The sequence below is a fragment of the Gossypium arboreum genome, chromosome 8 (genome assembly GCF_025698485.1).
Source record: "Gossypium arboreum isolate Shixiya-1 chromosome 8, ASM2569848v2, whole genome shotgun sequence".
Classification (NCBI taxonomy): domain Eukaryota; kingdom Viridiplantae; phylum Streptophyta; class Magnoliopsida; order Malvales; family Malvaceae; genus Gossypium; species Gossypium arboreum.
In genome coordinates this window covers 9,090,084-9,110,312 of record NC_069077.1, presented here as the reverse complement: position 1 = coordinate 9,110,312, position 20,229 = coordinate 9,090,084, and the positions used below count along the sequence as shown (strand labels likewise).

The 20,229-nt window shown below is 32.7% G+C and overlaps 2 protein-coding genes across 2 annotated transcripts; both read right to left on the bottom strand.

The window, feature by feature from the left end:
- Positions 1 to 2,866, bottom strand: LOC108467912 (AT-rich interactive domain-containing protein 2). The gene is made up of 2 exons (XM_017768731.2): positions 1,614 to 2,866; positions 1 to 1,323 (listed from the first exon to the last, which is right to left on the bottom strand). Exons 1-2 carry the CDS (start codon positions 2,478 to 2,480, stop codon positions 466 to 468), a joined length of 1,725 nt encoding a protein of 574 aa, XP_017624220.1. The 5' UTR covers positions 2,481 to 2,866; the 3' UTR covers positions 1 to 465.
- Positions 2,867 to 14,871: 12,005 nt separating this feature from the next.
- LOC108467902 (probable E3 ubiquitin-protein ligase RHB1A) lies at positions 14,872 to 18,224 on the bottom strand. Its single transcript, XM_017768718.2, has 5 exons — positions 17,961 to 18,224; positions 16,638 to 16,785; positions 16,010 to 16,436; positions 15,779 to 15,888; positions 14,872 to 15,682 (listed from the first exon to the last, which is right to left on the bottom strand). Exons 2-5 carry the CDS (start codon positions 16,701 to 16,703, stop codon positions 15,653 to 15,655), a joined length of 633 nt encoding a protein of 210 aa, XP_017624207.1. The 5' UTR covers positions 16,704 to 16,785; positions 17,961 to 18,224; the 3' UTR covers positions 14,872 to 15,652.
- Between the last annotated feature and the right edge of the window lie 2,005 nt (positions 18,225 to 20,229).

Sequence of the window (20,229 nt, the reverse complement as noted above, 5' to 3'; positions counted from 1 at the left end):
AGCATAAAAATCAAGCTTGTTTACTTGTAGTTCAAGGTAGTGGACAACTAATAATCAAATTTGAAGTTGAACATGAAAACCAAATTCTTCTCATGAATGTCCTGGTTTTAGACATTACAAAAGTAAAATTAGACACTGAATAAGAGGACAATTCATGAGAAGAATTTGTTTGTGAAGATTTTCAACAAAAACTGCAGTGACAGGCAAATTAAACATAGCAGCAATGGTGGGATCGCAGTATTCACAGATGTAAATGCAGCAAAAGATAAAGCTTTTGCTGATACAGGTAGTGCACATTAGCTCATTTGTAAATTCATTGACCAGTGTCAATGAACTATAAAGCCAGGTCCAAGACACCATCATAGCATCATTGGTGTCATCACCGTATCCCAAAGAGATTTTGATAAGGTTCAAATATTTGGTTCAAAGAGAGTGGGTTCAGATTTTAATCTATCGGTGTTCGTCCTACTCCCAGTTGATACACTGACTGTTTTGAAAACATGTCAGCATATTTGATCCAGGAACCTTTACGGCTTCACTTCCAAGACTACCACTTATGCACCCAAACTCCGATTCATCATCATCACTATCAATACTTTTAGGAGTCACACGGTTCTGATAACTTCTACGCCGGATAAGAAATACATTGAAGTAATAGCTTCCCACGTCTTGCCTAGTCTTACCAGGAAAAAACTTGGACGCACTAGGCCAGAATGTATTCAATGATGGTGGTTCGTACTGAACCATGTATTTGAATCTCTTTTCTTCTTCAGCCGTCCACCGAAGTGTGACTTCCTCCCCCATCCCATCGAATTTCCAACGATAGAACACTGAGCCCAGTTCGAGCTTTAATTTCATCCTTTTCTCAGCAATATGAAGTCTAATACATTCAACAGAACCTGGAATCTGACAGCTACATGAATTTGGTCTTCCCTTACCAATTTGATCTGTTACAGCCAACGAATTATGGTCTTCACATTTCACGGGCCATTCTAATGTGCCTAGCCATTTGGAATCAGTATCAGAAACTATTCCACTCCATTCAGGGACTTCAGCTTGAAAGCGAGGACCTACAAACACTTGTCTTCTGAAAGAATCATCCATAGATGGCTCTGCAGCCATACTCATATCCAACGATGATAAGTCCATAGCTACAACAGGTTGCTCCTCAGGACCACATTCAGACTTTGTACTGTTGAGACACACCAAGTTGTTCTCTAAGGTTGAAGCAGAAATGCAACAAGAGCATGATCTTAACCTCTCCGTAAACTGGTGATGGAGAGAGGTATCATCGAACATGGATGGATGCATCTTACGGTTCTTCTGTAAGTTCAACAACAATACACATCTAAATTCGACAAACTAACCTAATTTCACACACGAACTAGTATAGAAGTGAGTAAAATTCACATAACAAACTTGTTTATTGATAACTTTGAATTTTTATATATTGTGAATCATTAACTTTGTATGGAGATTTTGGTCAACAGCAACAATTACTAATAAATAGTTCTATACCATCGAAGTCTATTTGATGATGCTCTAGCAAAATCTCAGAATGAAAACTTAAAACAACTAGCAAAACCAAAATTTATGTAGGATAAAGAGTTAACCTGAGAGAGAGACGGTTCAACAACTGAACGATCATCCCTTTTGCGCCTTAAAGCTTCGCGTGCTCTAATGGCTTGTATCCAAAATTCATTGCCAACGTGATCTTTCCACTTGGAAGGCTCCAATATCGCCCCTGATGAAGGATCATCCAGACATTTAGCAACCTGGATTACCCAATTCAACATTCCTGATAAAGATTCTCTCTTTCTTTTACGAGTAGTAAATTCTTTCCGAGGAAAAGGTGGACCGAAATCATTTCTACATACTTTTTCTTTTTCCTCGTAATCACCAAACATTTGCAATCTACATTTCAACCGGTTAGCAGCATCCATACCAATGAACTGGTCATGTTTTACATATTCCAATAGAGCCACTCTATTTACGCCCACTTTTGGATGAACCCCATTAATAAACAAACCCCTAAACTCCTCTTCATGCTCTAATGACAAGAAGCCAAAATTCCCAGTATCCGAACCTTCTCTATTTCTCTTCTTCAACCATTTTTCAAGCTCATGCAAATACTTGGCATAAATCAATTTAACCGAAGCTGAAACCTCAAGATCCAACCCTAATTCTTTCCCCACAAAAGCCCATAGTCCCTTTTTCGACACAAACTCATATCCACCAATCTCCCTAACTACAAGGAAAAGCTTGAGTAAATCTGGTGATTGCATATCATTCCCCAGCATTGGTGGCATAGGCCTGATAAAACCCTTACCAGTAACTTCTTTTAAATAACCAGAAAGAACCAGATCAAACAAGCATATCAATCTATCTTTATGATCACAAAACTCTTCAACACTATCCTTCGTTGCATGACTTACACAATCTAAACCAGACCCATTGGTTAAACTTGACCATCCTGCCATGGAAGTTAGAATTTCTTTTCCTTTCCCTTTCTAAAACAAAAAGGGTTTTTTTCTTTATACTTTTTTTAAATGGTTGATGAAAGATGAATCCAAGCAAAAACAAAGAAATAACAAAAGAAGATGAAATCTGTAAGTGGGCATAAATAAGATCCTTTTGCCCCTTTGTCTACAAAGTTATATTACCTCGTGGGTTTTTGTATTTGTTGACTATCTTTGCTTTTTAGAAGCCGCCCAATACAATTTACAGAATCCCAGAGAAAGAAGAGATGCAATGTACCATTAAGACACAAAAGACTGAAGAACAGGGATTTTTAAGGTTCGGATTATCAAATTTCGGTATACTTAGGGTTAAGTAAAAGAAATTAGGTCAATTTTAAATTTCTTCCACCTTTCTAAGTTTATAATATATTATATAATGAGTAAGCTGTCACTAAATTATTATTAAATTTACACTTTAATTAGTTAATTTTAAAAAATTATAAAATAGTTATTTAATTATTGAAGGTTTAGGTTTAAATTATTAAACTATTCAAAATTTTTTATTTAAATCACCGGACTATTAATTTTTTTAGAAAAAAGTTTGGCTTATAAGCTTCAAGCGACTATTCAACAATTGGTACAGTAGATCAGTATCTATCAACAAGTAGAAGAATATATCTTAGATCTATATCGATTTGACGACTAATGTCAAAGATTAAATAAGAAAATTGTTTGAATTTTGGTTTACAGATTCATAACATTTAAACTATTTTAGGAAAAAATAAACGGTAGAAAAGAAGGAGGAGAGTTTTTGATTGTTGTAGGCGGTGTGAATAAATAAAGCCACCCAAGAGCTATTTTAGCATCCTATTGACTTAAATAAAAACTTTTAAATAGTTTGGTGATTATTTTGTAAATTTTTTAGGTTGAGTGATAAAACCGTAAACTTACTAATAGTTTAGTAACAGCTGGATGTAGTTTATCCTTATATAAATTATAACACATAAAAATTAAATGGGTAAACTATAGTAAATGTGACTCAATTATGTTTTTTTTTTGTCACTCAACTAGACAACTATAAAAAGTTACAAAATAGTCATTCACCTATTTAATTTTGTATTTTTTTTTTTGTGACCAATTGGCTAACGCAAAAATAGAAACACCCAGAAATCTAAGTTAATTTGATGACAAAAAAAGAAAAAAAAATTATAGTTAGGTAACTGCTAATGTAGTTTGCCCAAATTAAATTTATAACTTCAAAAACATAAATCTATAGTAGTATATAATGCTATAATGTAAACATATTAAAAATTTAAATTGCCTATATATATACTTTTAATAAATGAAAAATATATAAATTTATTAAATCTTAAATTAAAATATAATATTTTAAAAAAACTTTTAAAAATAATATGAGTGAATTTAAAATAAATTTAGGTTAATCATTTACAAATATAAGCGAGTTTGGTTATACAATTTTGTAATGACCGAATTTTATTATTCTAGGAAAAGTGTATTTTCGGTCTCCGTTTCTAAAAATGGATTGGTAATTATTTATTAAAAATATTTACTAAGTAAAATGAGTGGTTAATTAGAATTTAATTAATTGAATTTAATTTAATTAAGAGTGATTAGGAAAAGGATTAAATTGAATAAAGGGTAAAGGTTTAATTATAGATTAATAAAAAGAAAGTGAGACTAAAATGGCAAATATGCCATTTGATATAGTTGAGGCGGCAAATACATAAATATGTATATTATTATTATTATTTATTATGGTTTTATATTTGATATTTATTAATGTTATTTCTATGAAATTGATATTATATTATGAAATAAATTAAAGTAAAACAAATGTATAGAAATAAAATATACATGTATAATAATTATATTGGTACAATTGTGATATGTTTATTTAATTACTTTTTATTTAAGTAAATAGATTTTATTATAATAAAATATTAAATAAATAGAATAAAAAAATGATAAATGTATGGTGATATATGGATATATATGTATTAATAATGTACACATGTATAAAAGTATTATTTATTATATATGTATATTATTTTATTTTTATTATATATATATGTATATATAAAAGAAACAAAAGAAAGACAAAAGAAAACAATGAAACGAAACAGAGAAGAATAGGGAGAAACAAAGAAAAGAAAGAAAAAAGGAAAATTTGTTTTCAAGGTTTGGAAGTTTAATAAGTAAATCAATTTAGCCCTTTCTACTTAATTTTTATGTTTTAGAAGCTTTGGAATAAGGTTTTGATGAAATTAAGTTGATATATTGAAAGTTATTAGATTTCTAAATATGGTTCATGTTGAATAAAATGATGAATTAAGGGTTAAATTGGTAGAAATTCAAGTTAAGAATGAAATAAGGATTGAATTGTAAAGTAATTCATAAGTTTTGAATAGTAGGGATTAAATTGAAAGAATTTCGAAATTATGGTTTTATGCTGAAATTAGAGAGCTGAAATTAGTTTAAAGTGAAAATTGAATGAAAATATTGAGTTAAAAGTGAAGAATAAAAGTTAGTCTCGATTTAGGACTAAATTGGAATTTAGAAAAAAGTTGAATAAAAATTAAAACATTCAATGTGAAAAATTGTACTGTATTAATGATTATAAATTGTATTAATTTCGTAGTTAACAGGGTGCCAAAAAATCCTCGGTTAAGAAAGGAAAAGACGAGGTCAGCAAGGGTTAGCTCGGAAATCACGGTTTGTGTTTCTATAATCCGAACTTAATATTTAATTGTTGAATTTATTATTTAATATGTAGGGTGATGCATTGAAAAGTGAAATTTAATTGTCAATAAATATATTTTGATTGAATGTTATGGTAAGTAATTAAGGTAAGCATTATTGTGTTTTATGATTATTGAAATGAATCAAAATGCATATTGTACTGCAATTGAATTGTATATGGATTGATATGGAAAATGTATTAAATTGAATTGAAATTAAATTACTAATGCAATTGAAATTTGAAAGTTCACTGAATACTCTATTAACTGTATCTGGCTAAGTCAGATATAGTTGGCATGCCATAAGATTGGAAGTGTTCAGGGATATTCTGATTTTGTATCGATGAGACACTATACGTGTCGACTCATCGTGGATCGTTCGAATTGTTCCAAAGAGGTACTACGCACTGATTATTCTTATATCTTTTTTGATTTGTTCGATGAGGTACTCGTGTACCGCCATCTTTATCTTTATTACGGTGTATTCCGGCTCCGGCCGATGAAACACTGTATATTATCCCCGGTGTGTGGGTTGGATCCGTGTATCCGTCCAAGTCCGAGTCATGTTAATAGGGGCAAATAAAGGTACTGAAAAAAATTTACTGCTACCGAATATTTGATTGTTACTGAATAAATGAATGACTAATACTGAATAATAATGATTAAATAATTGTTATTAAAAAATACTGACTGTCATCGAATAATTGATTGCTACTGAGTAAAGGATCGCTACTGAACGAATAATCGTTATTGGATAATTAATTGTTATCGAATGACTAAATGTTATTGAAAGAAACTGATAAATTAATCGATATTGAAATATGTTTACTGATATTGAATAGTGAATAGAAACACAAGTAAGACATATGAATAGAGAATATTATTGTTGTGAATTAAATGGAAAAGCTAATCAAGTTATTAGATGATGAAATTTGAATGAGTTGTAAAGAAATTATCTATGAAATGAATAAATGAATATTTATGATTATTATAGAGCAATAAGTAGAGGTGTACATGGGTCGGGCCGGGTTCGGGCTGGGCCCACTGAAAATTTCAGGCCCGTTTTCTAGGCCCGGCCCGGCCCGAAATATGGGCCTAAAAATTTGCCCAAGCCCGGCCCGAAATAAAATTGTTAAGCCCGAGCCCAATTTACCGACCCATATTAAAATTTTTTAACTTATTTCATTAAATAAAAATTTTAAAATATATTAAATAATCAAATACATTTAAAACAAATATTAAAACAAGAAAAATAAAAATATATTAAAACAATTCTTAAAACAATACACAAATTGAAAAATATAATAAAAATTGATTATATTAAAATTAAAATTAAAATATAAATATGATTAAAAATAAAAAATATATATATTTATTATATAATTCGGGCTGGGCCTGGGCCAAAAAATTTTACCCGAGCCCGGCCCATTTTCTAAACGGGCTTCGTTTTTTTGCCCAAACCCATATTTCGGGCCTATATTTTTACCTGAACCCTCCCATTTTTCGGGCGGGCCTTCGGGCCGGGTCGGGTAGCCCGGCCGATGCACACCTCTAGCAATAAGTGTATGTTATGTTTTAAATGTTCGGATTATAGGAATGCCACTGAGTTCATACTCAGAGTACGGTTTGTTTCTGTGCGCAGGTTAAGTTAAAGTCAGATCGTTGAATCAGCATCCCAGGCTGATCCCGAAGTCAATAAAGTAAAGCATGTTAATTGTTGATAATGGCATGTACCTAGGATATCTTAAGTGTGTCATATTGGATAGTACATAAAATGCTTTTGAAATGGTTTAGTTTAAGACATTATTAAATATACGTGTTAAATTATGATATGATGATTTAATAAGTATTAAGTGTGTTTAATCATGTTTGGACTGATTGAATGGAGAAATTTTGAAATGCTTGTTATCTACAATTTGTAGGATTGGTAAATTTTAAAATACAAGGTTCATTTTGAGTCACATGGTTTGTCACACGGGCGTGTGACCAGGTCGTGTGAGACACACGGCTTGCACATGGGCATGTTGTTAGGCCGTGTGTCCCTTGCACTTAAATTGTTACAACCAAGTTAGTACACGGGCGTGTGCCTTGGTTGCCATAGCCGTGTCTTAAAGTCAGTTTAGTACACGGGCAGGCTACACGGACATGTGTCATGGCCGTATTTAAAAGTCAGTGTTGCATACGGAATGAGGACACGGGCGTGTCTCAAGCCGCACGGGTATGTTCAATTAGCCACATGGGCGTGTGATACTGTTCAAAAGAAGAAAATTTAAAATTTCACGAAAAATTTCCTAAGCTTTCGATCGAGTCCCGGTTTGTTTTAATTACACTTGTAAAGTACTGTGGACCCATTAAAGTTATATTTAGATGGATAATATTGCATTTATACTTGTTTATGTGCAAATGCACTGTAATGACTGGTAATACTCTCTAATCTTGTTCCGGTAATGGGACAGGATTAGAGGTGTTACAAATTTTAACTTATAAATATATAATTTTTATAGAATAAAAGAAAGCATCATAATGTCTTATTTCAATTTGTTCTTACAATGTCATCTTCTAGTTTATCTTCTGGAAGTAATTTCTTAACATGAAATTAAGGAAATTACATCTTAACTAAACTCTCTGCATTTGAGGAACAATTCCTTGCTAACTAGTCTGCAACCATGTTCCCTTCTCTACGCACAAATTGGAATTTGGCATCAGCAAATGGTCGTTGCATCATCTTTATTTTCCTGATTATAGTCATTGTAGTCGCACTCTTCAACCCCTCTTTAATCATCTCTACTATCGTCATACAATCTATTTCAAGAATAACCTTATCATACCCTCTGCTCTGTGCCATTTCTAGGCTATGATGGATCGCCCACAAACTCTACATTCACCGCTGACCCTCTTCCGATGAACCTTTGAAATCCTTCAATCCAATTCCCAGCAGAGTCTCTCAAAACACCCCTAACAGCCGACCAACTTCCATTTGTATTTGCCGCTCCATCCGTATTAATCTCGATCTATCCACTGTTGAATGGATGCCATTTAGTCTAACTGCCTCTGAAATTTCCAGCAACATTCATGTTCTTATTTGTATCACATAGATTAACAGTGAAAACATTCAGCAGCTCTTACAATATCCTTCACTCTGCTCCTTACATGTTGAAATACAAAATTGTTTCTATTTTTCCACAACATCTAGCACATTACCCCAAACATAGTTGATGTCTCAATCATTCCAACTCTCATTCTATACTCACCTTTAAGGTTATCAGACATCCACTCATTCATCTCCTTCCCAAAGAAACTAGTAACATCATCCACAAAGAGTATCTTCTTCCATACTTCGGCAGCAGCTTGTCAATCTCGTAAAACATGTAAGCCAGTCTCTTAGACATCCCTACAGACTAAACAACTTGCATCATCAGTCATCCGTCTCCGTACCCTCTTACAGTTTGTGAGAATTTTCCTATGCTTAACTAGCCATAGAAAATGCTTAATTCTAGGAGGCAAAAAATTTCCCCATATTTCTTTCCACCCATTAAGATTATGCAGAGAATCATTCTTAACAATACTATTATACGCAGACTTATCAGTGAACTTACCGTTGTCAGTGGCCTGCCAAAAACATACATCTTCCCCAAAAGCGTCATTAGGTGGGTGACAAGCAGCTATATATTCCTTAACCTCTGTAGAGAACATGTTATTCAACTCCAACCATTTCCAACAACCACTAGCATCGACAAAGTCAGCTACCTTCATATGTAACGAGACCTCTATATTAGGAAGCAAATGATCAAATAGTGGCCCCAACCTAGGAATCCAAACATCCTTTATAAAGCTGACAAACTTGTCATTTCCTAGACTCCAATACAGTCTCTGGCGAAATTGTTCCCATACTTTTGCCAACAAATGCCATACAGAAGAACATGCATTTCTACTAATTGAGTGGGGACAAGCTTCCACCATTTTGTAGTTGCAATGCAACATTCTTACCCACAACTCATTCAGCTTTGTCACAATCTGGTACGCAAGCTTCATCAAATAGGAGATATTATTAGGCACAAATTTCCTTAAACTAAGACCTCCTTTCATTGGATCTTGACAACAATAGTCTCATTTAATCAAAGACACTTTATTTCCACTACTCGTCGAACCTTAAACAAATTGGCGGACTATTTGTTTAATCTTCTCACACACCCCTATTGGAATCATAGTGGACAGCATAAAATACTCTGGTATGGCTAGCAATTGCCAACATCACTCTTCCTGCAAAACGACAACAATTTACCATCAAAGCCATTCAATTTTTTCTATACTTTATCAACAACGAATTCAAAAGTTCTCTCAGTAGTTCTTTTATGGAATAGTGGTACCCCTAAGTAAGTGCCCAATTCAACTTCCACCTGAAATCCTAAAACAATCGCAAGTATATTACGAACTGGTACCTCCGTATTAGCCAAAAAACAAACTTTGGACTTACTAGGATTGACTTTATAACCAGAATAAAAACAAAATTGCTCAAGAATCATCTGAAAACACCAAGCATTATCCATGTTTGCTTTTCCAAATAAGACCAAGTCATCAGCAAAAAATAAATGAGAGAGACTCGGCCCATTTCTGCCTAACTTAATAGGCTTCCACTTTCCTTCTGAAACTGCCAAATTAATCGCATGACCAAGCTTCTCTATTGCCAAAACAAATAAATAACGCAAAATTGGGTCTCCTTGCCGTACACCCTTTGTAGGATCAAACTCATCCGTTAGCCTTCCATTCCAAAAAATTTGCATAGAGGATGTTGAAACACACTTCATAATAATACGGACAAAATTGTTAGGTAGCTGAGCATATTCAAGAGTGTCCTTAAAAAAATCCCACCGTAACCGATCGTAAGCTTTCTCCATATATATTTTAACTACCATCCATCCCTTCTGCCCTTTATGAATCCTCATTGAATGTATCACCTCTTGAGCGATAACAATGTTGTCCATAGTATTCCGTCCTCAAACAAAACTAGTTTAATTACCAGCAATCAAAAGTGGCATTAGAGGTTTAAGTCGATTCACAATGACTTTAGTAATGATTTTATACAGAACAATGCAGAGACTTATAGGTCTGAACTGGGTAATAGATTCCGGACCCACAACTTTCAGTATAAGTACATGTAATGTTTTATTAAAAAATTTCTCTAATATACCATTCTCAAACACCCTCCTGACCAATGAGACTAAAATTCCCCAACCGCAATTCACTGCGATTGATAAAATTGAGCATGCAAACCATCAATTCCCGAGGCCTAAAGAGTTGTCATACCAAATAAAACGTCATAAACTTCTTGTATAGTCAATTTTCGATCAAGTGCTTCTAGAAATTCAGTTTCCACTGTAAGGAACATTCGCCTTTCCAGGAATCTGCCCATGTTACCCTTCTCCTCAGTGTATAATCTCTGATAAAAAGACATAACTTTATATTTTAACCTCTCCTCTTCATAGCACCACATCCAATCTTCTAACTTCAGAGCATTAATCTGATTAACACACCTTCTATTATTAGCTTTAGAATGAAAATACTTGGTGTTAAGGTTACCAAGTGTCAGCCAATTACTGCGAGATTTCTGCTTCCACAACAGTTTTTCATTATCAAGAACACTTTCTAGCTCAATCTGTAGTTCTTTTTCAAGGTCAACAAGTTTTCTTAATCGATATTTCTCCATACTCCTTTGGATTCCACTGAGCCAAACTAAAATTGTACGTTTCCTCTTTAAAATATTACCAAAGACTTCTCTGTTTCACTTCTTTGCTTCTTCTTTACACTTTTTAACGGAGTCTTCTACCATTGTATAATTCCTCCAATTGTCATTAACAAACTGCCTAAATCCATTATACAACAACCAATCACTCAAAAATTGAAAAGGTCGAGAAGGTTTCCTACCTCTATCTTTGCCACACCAGATAGCTCAAGGACGGTGATCGAATTTAACTCTTTGGAGGTGATAAACTGTTGTATCCGGCATCAAAATTTCCCATTGAGAATTACCCAACACTCGTTCAATACGTGCAAACACCTACCCTCTATTCCAAGTATATTTTGGACCTTTAAACCCAAGATCTTTCAACCTAGACACATCACAAAACTGTTGGAACAGGGGGCAACTACTTTTAGTTTTCCTCAACCCCCCTTGTTTATTATCCTCACTAACCATAGCGTTAAAGTCACCTGTAACCAACTAAGGCAAATTAATATTCTTAGCAATCAAGACTAGTTCCTTCCATAACTCTTTCCTAATTGACAATCGTGGACTACAATAAACACCAGTAAAATAAACCCACTCATTTATCTCCGGTAATTTGCCTCCAGCAAAATGTAACAGTATCCTTCCATAATATCCAAATTCATTTAGAAAACCCACAAGCTTCCACTCTATGAGAATTCACCATACCAATGTTCTTTATCACTTTATCAGCCTTAACCCCACTAATTCTGGTTTCAACTAGAACAACAATTCCAGGATCAAAGTCTCTTACATATTCCTTGAGAAACCTATGAAAATTTAGATTATCTGCACCCTGACAATTCCATACAACGATATCTGACTTCATAAAAATAGAATGCCAACATACATGAGCCAAGAACCCACTCCTAGGAGTCATCCATTCCATCTGTACCAATATCCTCAACTCGAACAGCTTCAATAGAATCCTTCCGATTTTGCAAACTCACTGAAAGCCTTGTTTTAGCTAACGTGGTATTCTCCGGTTGAATCCCTACTTCTTGTTCAACCATATCCAAACTTTCCACTATTCCTTCCACTGCTTGTTCAACATGTATCAAATCAGCCATATTGCATTTGCTTAAGACTTTGCTCGATTCACCAACTTCCAACAAGTCCTTTTGTCAAAAAAAATTCAACATCGTTTGAAGAGAGCTTGGTGCAATTAGGTTAGAAAACCCCAAATTTTTTGTTTGATTAGCAGCCATATCAGTCTCAACATTTGGGCTCCTATTTTCTTTCAAATTCACTACTGTGTAATACATTGGGTCAGGTAACCTCTACCCACTTAACCTGCCACCACTACTCCTGCCTGACCCATCCTTTAATGTCCCCGAGACATTCCTTGTCCCACCCTTTCTCAAGCCCGCCAACCCATTAACATCAAATTTTTTTTTTGTTTTTTGGCCTTATTTAAAACTCTCAGCCCCTTTCCCTTATTATTTTTAGTTCCAGACACCCATTCTATTTTATCAACCTCCATTTCCCCAACAATACTCTGCTTTCCAAATTGAAAGGATTCCGGAATTGTTGCCTGAGATTCTTCCTTATTCTCACCATACATAGAAAGAACATTAAACCGAGATCCATTTCGAATATTTTCTTTAACTGCTCCCAAACCCGACAATTCTCACTGTGATTGATGTCGTTGGCGATGATCGACCATCATCCATTATATTGATAAAAAGTTAAATTACTAAAATAGTCACTTTTATTTGCATCAGATTATATTTTAATCACTTATGTTTGAAATGTTACGTTTGAGTTACTTACGGTATCATGTTATAACATTTTAGTCACTAAGCCGTTAATTTCAGTTAACGGTATAACAGTAAGCTGACATGACACATTAAATCATCATTTTAAACGAAAATTTTAGGTTAAATTCTACAACTGGTTCTCATATTTTTTTATTTTAAGCAATTTAATTTTTTCTTTTATATTCTTTGAACTTTCTTTTTTTCATTTTTTGTTCTCTTCTGCTTCTCATCTCTGTTTTCCTCCATTCTTCATTTCTTTTAACGTAATTTTTCTATGTTTTTCATTTGTTAAAACTAATTCACAAGCTCGCCTCACTCGAAAAAATTAAATTATTCAAAAAAATAAAAGTATAGGAACTAATTTTAATAAATGAAAAACATAGAAAAACTACGTTAAAAGAAATAGAAAAGGGAGGAAAACAAAGGAAGAAGCAGAAGAGAATAGAAAATAAAGAAAAAAAAGAAAGTTAAAAAAACATAAAAGAAAAAATAAATTGCTCAAAACGAAAAACTATGGGGACCGATTGTATAAGTTAACCTAAAATTTTTGTTTGAAATGATGATTTAAGGTGCTACGTTAGCTTACACCATTAACGGCAATTAACGATTCAGTGACTAAAATGTTATAACACAATAACGTAAGTGACTAAAACGTAACATTTTAAATAAAAGTGACTAAAATGTAACCTGAAGTAAATAAAAATGACTGTTTTGGTAGTTTACACTTGATAAAATTAAGAAATTGTAGTAAAAAAATTTTAAAATTAAAATATATGTTAAAAAGTTGAATCAAATATATATTTTGAGCCGGTAAAATAGGTTGTTGGCAAAAGCAGGTAAGGAGGTGGTTTTAAAGACTATAGCTTGCTTTCTCCTCCCGTTGAATACATGCGATGCGTTGGAAAAAGATGATGAATTTCTTCTGGTGAGGGTCGAATGGCTATGACCGCAGGAAAATCCATTGGGCGTCCTTGCAAAACAAATCTTATCCAGCGCGGTGTGAACATATTGCTCAGTGTGGGCAGACTGAGGAATCGACCATGTCTTGCTTGGTTGTAGACTCGCCTGTGAAGTGTGGCACCTTACTAATATTACTGTTTCCTATAATTCTGTTACTGATTTCATTTATGTCTCGCTGTGTTTGAATGATGATATTATGTCGGGTCGTGCTCTTTGTATTTTATGGAGCATTTGGCTTCATAGGAATTTGTTTGTGTGGAAACAGATTGTCTTCCGACTGCTCATATTCATCGTGTTGCTGATTCGTTCCTGCAGGACTGGAGGGTGGAAAGCAGGTTTTGATAAAATCTAGGTGCTCGGTTCAGCAGCCCCTACTGCTCTGCTAAGTTGGTCTAAGCCGCCGATGGGTAGTTTGAAATGCAACGTTGATGCTGCAATTTTTGGCGATCAAAATGCTACAGGCTGGTCAGCTGTTGTTAGAGACACAGAGGGCTCTTTTGTTCGAGCGGTTACTGGTTATGTCTGCTTGAAATTCCCAGAATGGCTGAAGTCTTTGCTGTTCGTGAAGCTTTATACTGGGTTTTGTTGAATCGATGATGTCTTGGTTGAGACCGATTGTCTGCAAGTCCGGCATGCGCTGTTGAGGCAGCAATGCAACCTATCTGAGTTTGGAACAATTGCTTAGGATTGTTTTAGCCTTCAATCTCAGTTCCATTCCCTTTCCTTCCTATGGATTCGTAGAGGGGCAAATAAAGTAGCTCATTCGCTTGCTATGACAGCTTGTTACATGGGAACTACATTGATTGTGGGTAACGTAGAAGGATATTTCTTTCACTATGCTGATAGAGGAGGATGGACGTACGACAAGGTTGGGGGACGTCGAAACCAATCAATTTCGACAAGGTTCGGGTTATTTTACCATGCCTACCATCCCATAAATTGGGAAAAGTATTCATTCCCACAAAGTTGGGGGAAGTCGAAACCTATCAATTTCGAGTCCCTACCATTCCAACACGAGTTCTCAAGCTTTGGGATTTTTTAAAATGAAAATTGGGTGACAGCGGAAAATCTGTGGAACTAATTGGGAAAGGAAAAAAAACAAAAGAAAGGAAATTAAAGATTTGCAAAATGTAAGTGCTGGTTCTGATGAACTGGAGAACAAAAAAAGAAGATTTCAAATTGAATTAAATTGATCCAATCATCCAATAATAATAAATACAATCTCGTTACATACAAAATTTCATATGAATAGTAAAAAAAACTGTAAATTTTTTTATGTGAAATGATCAAACTTTGATATGAAAAAAATACATGTTATATACAAGAATCATATTGTATTACAAAATGCCTACTCAGTTTATCCCTTCTGTCTTTTGAAAACAAAAGCAAATCCACCACCAACAATTGCACATATACATGAACTGAAAATAAGTGTAACCACATCCCATTTACTGCAGATTCATGGTAAGGAAAATATATATGTGTGTGTGTGTGTGCATGATATGCTGCTTGCGGCTGACTACAAAGGTTTCTAGACAAATTACGGCACTATAAAACCAGCATCTCTTTTATTCAACTTCAGGCACTCACTTATTCGGGGAGGTAGAAACTAATGGCATGCTGATCTAATAAACACTTTATGCATAGGCCATTAAGTGATGATCGTTAAAAATGGCATCTAAGCTGTTTCTGTATTTCTTTCTCCTTTCTTCTCATCTAAAAGTTTTGAGGGATGAAAGCACAAAGAGACTATGTTCACGAATTGCAACTCCTTTATACGATGGAGAAAAGAGACCCAAAACCAAACTATCGCTAATTGGAAGCAGCCACTAAATATGCTATAATAAATGAGGGGGAAAACGAAAAACCGAAAATCTGTTGTGATTGGTAAGTTGTAACCTTTGCAACAAACTTAATTTGATGCAACTAAAAGCTGAGTCCACCACAATGAAACTAGTCGGTGGGTAGGTCAAACATCATTTCCTACATCATAAGAGAATTAGAACACTCTTGTTATTTACTTGGATTAGATATGATAATACCTATTGACGTATAGATGAAAATAGTTTCGAGACAAACCTTATCACACACAGGGCATGTGTCACTTCTTTCCATCCATTCAAGAATACATGCAAGGTGAAAATGGTGCTCGCATTTTGTGATAATTTTCGGATTTTCTGCATCATACTCTGCATGAAAAACAGACAAAAGGATCTCTCAACAACCTTTTCTCCTCGGGAGTAGAAGCACAAGTTCGCTGAAAAATGGCAACTGTTAAGAAAACTGATAAATTGCAAAGGGAAGACATACCTTCCAAACAGGTTGGACAAACATCCTCCTCTTCCTTTGTAGACACAACTGGTTCAACTGGTTTTGAAAGTTCGACTTCTAGTTCCTTTGGTGACTCAATTTCTGTATCGGATTGTGCTTTGCAGCCCAATCCCTTTGTGTCCTCAGATTTTGTGCAAGTCTCTCGAGTATTGGCAGCTACTGTTTCTTGACCAGAATCAACATTAGTCGATTGCACTGCTTCGTCACTTTTACTGCTATGAATTTGGGCTACTGAAGGAGTTTGAGGTCCTAAAATTGCATCAAACGGCACCGGAGCAGGAGGAGGTCTATATGCATCGGGCACAGATACCTCCAGATTTGTGTCGACTAGGAGCCCAGTAGAGAGAGCAGAGGCAGCAACACTATGAGAAGATAAAGGCACGCGCTCATCTGATGCTCTTGGATACTATTAAAGGAAAGGAGTTCCAATCAATAAAGATCATGAAAATAAATTCAATACAATAACTGATTAGTTTCAAATATGGCTCAAGTTCGGATTGGTGTTTAGTCATCCAGTATCTAATAAATAAATGAGATGAGATCACTTCAACAGGAACACTAATCCAGTATCTAATAATATTCCATGGGGGAAGAAAATTATACTAACGTAATAATATGCTGGTCCACTACTTATTTCTACTCCTCTAGAAGAGCAACAGCAACAACCTCCCATTCCTTTTACTTATGTCCACTGCCCATAAAACACCAGTGGTACTTTGTAGATCAGAATTCCACAAACAGAAGGTGAGAAAAACCTGCTTTAAGAAAAAGATTGAAATCACTTTTGAAGATATAAACAGCATAGTATTTCGTCTAGTAAACTATATACATGCCAAATGCCACATGACAATGCAAAACATATTCTATATCCGGTTTCTTGCATACACTTGTCATCAACAAGCACATGTATGATAGAAAACAGTAAAAGTGTTATAGAGGCCTTTGTACTAGGAATCGGATTGCATCTCCCTTCTCTACTAAAAAAATGAGCAAATTAGTCCCTCTTTGGTCCTTCTGTTAGAATTTTCATCCATTTCTATTGTTAAAACCTGGTACTTATACATAAGTATGAGGTACATGTGATATGCCATGTGTCATTTTCTGGTTATTCTATCAGTCACGGCAGTTTTTAACTGTACAAATGGATGAAAATTTTAATAAAAATGACCAATTTACTCTTTAATTTAAGCGTACAGTAACTAATTTACTCATTTCTGAGTAGAAAGGGTAAAATACACTCCATTCCTGGTACAAGGACCTCCTTAGATAAAGACCCTAAAACAAAGGCAAGCTGGATCATATTCTACTCTTTGCAGCACAAGCAACATGTAAAAACAAAAGTAACATCCATTATCGATTGTCAAAAACAAACGAAGTTTAAGAAACAAGCTACCAAGTCAGTTCCGTTTTCCAGCTACAATTCCATATCAAGAAATTCAAGACAACCAAATGAAGTAAACTGAAAAGCAATACTCTGATAGTTAAATTAAAGTGTAGGACTAAACCCCAAGTTCCGATTCCTTAAATAATCGAGGTGGACAGTGTTAATGGCAAACTTGTAATCAAATCAAACCAAACTTTTTTGTGAGACTAATTAACCCAAATGCTCAAACACTTGGAGCAACAAACAGAAGAGGAGAATTCAATAAGAAATCAAAAAAAGGAGTTGCCTTTGAGTTACTCTTCATCAATATCATATGCAAAAGCTATAGTCAAAACATCTAAATTTCATAAGGTTGAGAAAAAAGAAGAAGAAGAAGAAGAAAACCCAATAAAATTGACCAGTAATTCAACAATTCTAGAGGTAGTAAGAAAAATATAATCAAACCCTAGAGAAACCATAATTAAATAGCTAAGCAAACCAAATCACAGAAAGCAAAAAAAAAAAAAAAAATATATATATATATATATATAGAACATGAAATTTTACCTTTTTTATTGAAATTATGGATTCAAGAATTCCCAGATGAAACTTGAATAATAAAAGATTAATTTATTTTACTTCCTTGTTTGGAGTGTAAATTCTGGGGACCCTTTTTTCTGTTTTGAATAAGTAAAATTTAGCTCTGTTTTGTGTGGGAGAATGAACATCTTTCAGTGAAAAAAAAGAAGACTTTCCCCCATTAAAACTGATATAAGATTCCACCATTGCAGATTTGTTTAAGAGAATTTTCTACACGCGCCAATTTCTACGGTTACTTCCACGCATCATACTAAAAAGTATATATAATGTCATGCATCCATTAATCTTCATAAATTTAAAATTTATTCCTTATATTTTACTTTTAGAAGTTTAGTTATTTTTTAAATATTTTTAGATTTTTTGTTAAATTAATTGATGTAATATTTTAAAATAAAAATTTAGTATTAATATAACTATAAAATAATGTTTTAATGAAATTAAATTTAACAAAATAATTTTAAACTTAAATTTGAAAATTTGAAAAATAAGAAGACTAAAATTGTGAAAATAAAAAGTGTAGGACTAAATTTTAAATTTACAAAATTTATAAACATATTTTAATTTAATAATTACATTAAAAAGGTCAATTTTTGTTTGTTTGTTTATTGTTGGAGAAAAGAGAATGGTAGACGTAAGGGGAGGGACACATAATGCTCCTTTTTGGCGCAAATTTATTTGTTTTTGCTTTGAAATGTATAACACAATGGAAGATGAAAGAGAATTTTGGACTTCAACGGCCAACACTTAGGCAAGGCTTTTAGATTTGGTTGGGTATGATTAATTTTTGATTTGATTGATTTGATTTGTCTAAATATTTATTAAAAATATAATATAATAATAATTAATTTAATTAATTCAATTGTCGGGTAAAGTAATTTTTAAATTAAATTAATTTATTCGATTAATTTATTCAACCGCTTATTGGGGTTAAGGGTTTTAGCTTTCAACCTAAAAAAGTAAAATATTAAATTTAATAGTTTTAAACAAAAAAATTTAAATTTTAGCTCTCTAAAATATAAATAATTTAAATTAAGTATTTTTAACACAATAATTTTAATTTTGACCTCAAAATTTTATAATTTACTTTGCACTCCTAAACAAAATTCTTAATTTCGCCATTGAATCTAACCCTTTATTTTAGTCGATATCTCAATTGATCTAATCTGATTTTAAAAATAATGTATTAGGTCTACTTTAATGATCTCATATATATTGTATATATTTTATATATCACATTGCTCAATTTTATAAATACCAGCCATCTTTCAATGCTTATTCAACCAAATCAAATTAAGGGTGTGCGCACTTTCAATTAAACATAATTTAACTGTTGGGACTAAATTAATTTAGGCCTTGTCTGTTGTATTGAAAATAACTTTTAAAAATAATTTCTAAAAATAATTTATTTTCTTAAAAAGTTAATATTTTTGGTGTTTAGATGAATTTATATAAAATATTTTCATTGTTTGATAGATTTCTTAAAATATTTCATAAAAACTATTTTCAATGAAACAAACATACATTTAAGATTTTCTTATCTTTTCATTATTTAATTGAGTTTATTTTATATCTATAAATTTATATTTTACATTGTTTTATATATATTAAAAATATTTTGTTAAATTCATGTTCATTACAACACCATTTTTAGTTACATGACTACCAAGTGAATATTTTTATTTAAAATGTGACATCAACAGAATTGACCAAAACAAATTAACAATTTCAGAATTGGACTTGATTTTCAAATCTGAAAAGTAGAGGAATAAATTCTTGAAAATAAAATTACAATGACTAAATTTTAAATTTGTGAAAAGTATATAGACTTATGACATATTTTAACCTTTATACTACAAAACACTTATTATTAAAATATTAATATTGAATATTTTCAATTATTATTTTAAAATTTATTATTAAAATAAAATTAAAATATTAAATAAATTATTAAAATATATTAATAATTTATTATATGACTAAATATGCTAATTAAATATGTATGTTTAATAATATTAAAAATATAATATTTTATATTAATATTTTAATAATTTTAAATTTTTTAAAAATAAAAATTATTATTAATATAATAAAATTAAACTTGATTTCAGTTAATTTTTATATAAAATAAAATTATCTATAGAGTAGCTTTTTTTGGGAAATTGACTTATGTTTTTAAAAGGGCAAGTCCTTTTACAAAAAAAAAGGAACTTATTTTACATTGAACTATAAGTCATTT

Excerpts from the sequence above, each read along its gene's own strand:
- LOC108467912 (XM_017768731.2), bottom strand. The coding sequence starts at position 2,480 with ATGGCAGGATGGTCAAGTTTAACCAATGGGTCTGGTTTAGATTGTGTA. Across the intron at positions 1,324-1,613 it reads TTGAACCGTCTCTCTCTCAG|AAGAACCGTAAGATGCATCC; the intron begins GTTAACTCTTTA and ends TTGAACTTACAG.
- LOC108467902 (XM_017768718.2), bottom strand. The coding sequence starts at position 16,703 with ATGGGAGGTTGTTGCTGTTGCTCTTCTAGAGGAGTAGAAATAAGTAGT. Across the intron at positions 15,889-16,009 it reads TTGTCCAACCTGTTTGGAAG|AGTATGATGCAGAAAATCCG; the intron begins GTATGTCTTCCC and ends TTTTTCATGCAG. Across the intron at positions 15,683-15,778 it reads CATGCCCTGTGTGTGATAAG|GAAATGATGTTTGACCTACC; the intron begins GTTTGTCTCGAA and ends CTTATGATGTAG.